The sequence below is a fragment of the Mesoplodon bidens genome (assembly GCF_964165515.1).
Source record: "Mesoplodon bidens genome assembly, chromosome: 6".
In the NCBI taxonomy this organism is placed as follows: domain Eukaryota; kingdom Metazoa; phylum Chordata; class Mammalia; order Artiodactyla; family Ziphiidae; genus Mesoplodon; species Mesoplodon bidens.
Window position 1 is genome coordinate 93,588,338 of NC_138162.1, and position 4,856 is coordinate 93,593,193.

Consider the following 4,856-nt stretch of genomic DNA (forward strand, 5'->3'; position numbering starts at 1 on the left):
CACTCTTAATCATATGATTAAGAGTCATATATAAACCATAAAACCCTTTATAAGAAATCAGAATCTGTTTTAAAAATTAATTATATGAACTAAACATATATAGAAAGAAATTGAAGCTTGAATATATTGAAGCAGCAAAAATTAAAGACATACCTATAACTGCCCTTTCTCCTTAGTTGTTTACAATCACAGCAAATCAAAGTGTGACATGTTTAAGAGAAAGGTAATTAAGTTCTAAGGCTTTGTCATCTTATCACTTTTAAAAATACAAGATCTGAGTAAATGAAAGGAAAATAGAGAGGGTTGTTAAAGAGCTGAGTCATAGAGTGGAATAGAGAACAAGCGGAAGCGGAAGAGGCAAGAAAGCGTACACAGGCTGGGTTTGAAGAGAGTTGGGAATGCTGGTTGTGGTAGATGGTCTCTGATTTGCTTACCGGATCTACTCGCCATCCTTCTTAACCCTGCTTCGTGATTCCAGGAGGCTGATCTTTATCAGCTTCATGGACCAGTCTCTCTGTGTCTTCAGGTTGGGTTGGGTTAATATGACCTACTGATAAGTGATTAGAAGTCAGGAGGAAAGAAGGCAAGGGTATTTATTTCCATGATCTGCCCCCTTCCAAACTTTAGGTTGGCAGTGGATGCCATTTTCTAAGGTTACATCTCTTGTTGGGTGGGCTTCTCCTATAACTCGAAGACATTCTGGGTTGCAGGAACTGCTATCTCTCTATGCCCCTTCAAACCTCGTGGTTATAATACTGGTTTCTCACAGCTGCTAGCCTCAGGGCACTTCATCATCTCTTGGTTTCCCTTCATTCCTTACACACTTTAGTCTCTTCATTAAATGCTATTCCATCACTCTTTTAAAGTGTGCCATCAGTTTTTAGCTAGAACTGACTGATACATTGGTAGTGGGGAATAGGCGAAACGTTAAGGTAGTGTTAGGGAGGTGGGATAAACTGCTGTGGAGAGAGATAGGAAGAGAAGGGTTTCAAAGCTTTTTATGGCATTCTAGGAATGTAACATGACTTCTTTATGTGAATGACTCTAATGTAGTCTTAAATGGCTTCTTAATTATTGATATTTGGTTGGGTTTCTGTTTCTCTGCATGCACAACCAGGATTGAACAGGGCTAAGAGATGTCTGGGATTTACATGGCGAGATAATACTACTAGGATCTATCTAGATTCATTATATCATATTAAGACATTTCTCCCATGGAATCAGGAACATCCCAACCCAGTGCACATGCTAAGTTTTTATTGAAATTCAGTGAACTGCTATGGTGTGAAATTAATTTTTATTGTCAGTCCCCTGCGTCGGCAGGCCGACTCTCAAGCCCTGCGCCACCAGGGAAGCCCTATAACACTTTATATAGCTGAGAACTCATCGATCAGGATTTTCACTCTCATTGGAATCCACTACTTGCCTACGACAAATCGGACACGTAGAGTTCTCAGACAGCCAGCGATCAATGCAGTGAATGTGATATTCATGGGAGCAAGGTAGTATGCGAAGCTTGCTGTTTTCTGTGTACTCTGTAAGGCAAATGCTGCAGGCTTTTAGTGCATCATTTTCACCAAAAGATCTTACAGCCAAGCTGTCAATCTGTGCTTTGGTGAGTCCTGTAGTTTGCAGATCATGGGAGGACCCAGAGTCACTTTCATCATATATTATTAGGCTAATTTGTCTACCCACTTGCCTGGTCTCTGATGATAAGTCTGCTGCTAAGTTTGTTTCTTCACTGCCTTCAAACATCAGTGATCTAATTCCTGAATTTTCATCACTTGAGCTGGAACCAGAAATAGGACTAGAACTGGAACTAGACGTACAATTGGGGCTTGAATGACAACTCAGTGTGGAACTTGAATGGGTATCATACCTAGCATTTGAATCAGAACCAAATGTACCACTACTACTACCATTAGGTGACTCTAGCCATTCCATGTTTGGACTTGGAGGTGAGACACTATGCTCTAAATTACTGTCACTGTCCATAAGGTTATTGGAGTTACTAAATTCTGTCATTGTCTGCCTTAACGTGCTCTGAATTGGAACAGATGTTGTATCATTTAAGCTAGTATTGAACATTCTGCAAACGGGATTTCTAATGGTATTGACATAAGCTCTCACACCTGCCCGCTCAGAATGTGAATACATATGCCTCAGTCCTCGTTCACTTTCAGAAGTGACAGTGTTGTTTGGTGTCTCAGATGTTAACTGAGTTCTACTAGCTCTGCTGTCTCTCTGAGAATATGCTCCAGAATGAACTTGTCCTACTTCAAGATTGAAGGGTATGGTTGGATATATTTCCCTCATTCCCCAAGATTCACCACTGCTGGTTGTATCTGGAGAATTTTCTCCATGAACGGCATTCCTTGTTCTAGAAGTTTCAATAAGACCGCTATTTTGCAACTCAAATCCAGTCATTTGCTGTGTCAATATTTCTCGGTGCTCAGTTCTAGAAAATCTCACATTCTCACTTAGCAGAGGCTGCTCAAAATTCTGAGAGGGTATACTATGATTCAGTCTTTGTACAATTTCCCTAAGTGAACGTGGAGGTGACCAACTTTCAATTCTTGCTCTGGTTCTCCGATACTCTGGGCTCCTACTTCTTGCTCTTCTCTGACTTGTGGTAGGTGGGAATTCCATTAATGTTTCAGTTGTATCTTGTTCAGACATAGATGGTCTTGTAAATATTGATTCAGATTGTGGACTTTCCACTTGCCTTTGGCTGTCTTCCATATTTTCTCTTCTGGGAAGTCTTGCAGACGCTACATATTCATTCTCTGGATTTGGACTCCCATGATCAAGGTTAGCATTTATTTCTAAACTGAATATGAACTGATCACTTTTAGGATTAATTTGGCTCTCTTCTCTCCAAGATTGGTTTTCTCTTTGTCCACTTGTCATATTTTCAGTTTGTCCAGAACAGTTAAGCCAGTCTATTAGAGAGTCACCACTAGACACGTCATCTGAAGAGTCTCCTCTGTCTGTTAACAAAAAAAAATGGGGAGGGTGCATAAAAGAACTACCAAAATTAGAACCATCATAAAATAGCACTCTGAAACTTTGTTTCAAAAACAAACAAAAAATGAGAACTTAAATACTCAGGTGTTTTCAACTGATTTCACATTTATAGAGTTAATATTTTATAAACTGCACTGTGTAGATTTATAAGTAAAGGTAGAAAAGTTTCGATTCCATCCAAAAAGAGTGAGCTAATCCTAGATAAACTTAGAGAATTTTTTAAAAAGGGAGTCCAGAGGAAGTCTATGTTTCAGTATTTCATCATATTACACAGCCCTGTGTACCACTGTCAGAGGAATGTCAAGAGACTTTTTTTTCAGTCCACTGTCAAAACACTAATGCAATTAAACAAGGTAAACACCAGTTAAGGTACAATGCTAGTAGTTTAGTTCAATTTACATTATTGTCTAATTTTCATTAGTCTCCAACATGACTACTTCTAGGCTCTTCACTTATGTGCTTTTGATAATAGATAAGCCGTTTTAAAATATAAGGTTATTGCCCCAACATAAACAAGTTTTATAGGTTTAAAAGTGTTTGCATTTTGAATACTTCTTAATGTTACCAAGATATTTAATTGACATTAAATTGAAGGTCAGATCAAATGAATAGACTGAACCTAGCATGGTACCTATAAGACCATATTCAAGAGCCAAAGTATTATAGTATCCTCTTCATTAGACAGCAAAATCCTCTACTTCGCACTGGAAGGGAAGGCACCAGACCTGAGGTCCGAGCAGGGTTTCTCAGCCTTAGCACTACGGACATTTTGGTGCTGGACAATTCTTTGTTTTGGGGAGCTATCCTGTGCATTGTGGGATCTTTGGCAGCATCCCTGGCCTCTGCCCACTAGATGCTAGTAACACCCATGCCTCCCCTGTGACAACCAAAAATATCTCTAGCCATTGTCAAATGTCCCCAGGTGTTGAAGAGAGCACAATTGTCCCCAGTGGAGAATATTTCTGTTTGCTTTTTTTACATGTCTATGTAGAAAAAATAATTCAGGAAGTAGGAGGGACTTTCAGTTGAGGTAGAAAACCAAGAAAAATACAAATAGGCTACTTTGCACTGTTTCCCAATTAAAACAACCCAAATGTGAATCAGGAAAACAAACAAACAGACCTTGACATGCTCACCAAAAATCAAGTAAATGCCAGTTCTTTTTATGAGAAGTTACTTACCAAATGAATGTAAGTCACTTCTGTATAATTTACTATTTCCTATTATGAAGTTACTATTTCCTATTATGAAGTTCCTTATTCATCCCATCCTATTCCCTCCAAAAGCAGAATATACCTGTATTTTCATCTGAGTCTTGTGGTGCGTTTTCTTTAATTAGCTGAAGTCTTCTCAGCAACTCTTCTTCCGTACTTTCACCTGGAATGCCTAGAAGATTGTTGTCTCTCATAAGTTCGTAATCTTCTTCACTCAGATTATTTACGAACCTGGAGAAATCTTCTTCCCGAACCAATCGGTCCGTTTGACTTATGTGTTGGGCCGAAACTCCATCTCCTTCATCGTTGGAATCCGAGTTTTCCATCTTAATAAACAAGTGGAAAATTATCTGAAATTCACGACGTGCTGTTGAAATTCACCAATGGTCGTTTCGTTTTCTTCGCTTTCTACTTCCTGCCAGAGTGTCCGGTTCCGACTCAGTCGGATGACCCTCCGCACAGATTCCTCCCTTCTCCCTTCCCGACTCAGTTCTGTGGCCCCTGGTGACGCAACAGTTGGGAGCCGCCTCGAGCCCAGAACTTGCTAGACGTTGCCTAGGCACCCATTATCTTCCCCGCTGTTACCGAGTAGGGACTGGATTCAGGTTAGGTTTC

The 4,856-nt window shown here is 39.8% G+C and overlaps 1 protein-coding gene across 1 annotated transcript; it reads right to left on the bottom strand.

Annotated features, from left to right (window-relative positions):
* Nucleotides 1-1,383: 1,383 nt before the first annotated feature.
* LOC308619308 (E3 ubiquitin-protein ligase RLIM-like) lies at nt 1,384-4,567 on the bottom strand (the record flags this gene model as incomplete). Its single annotated transcript, XM_081237926.1, has 2 exons — nt 1,384-2,990; nt 4,324-4,567. 2 exons carry the CDS (start codon nt 4,565-4,567, stop codon nt 1,384-1,386), a joined length of 1,851 nt encoding a protein of 616 aa, XP_081094052.1.
* Nucleotides 4,568-4,856: the final 289 nt, after the last annotated feature.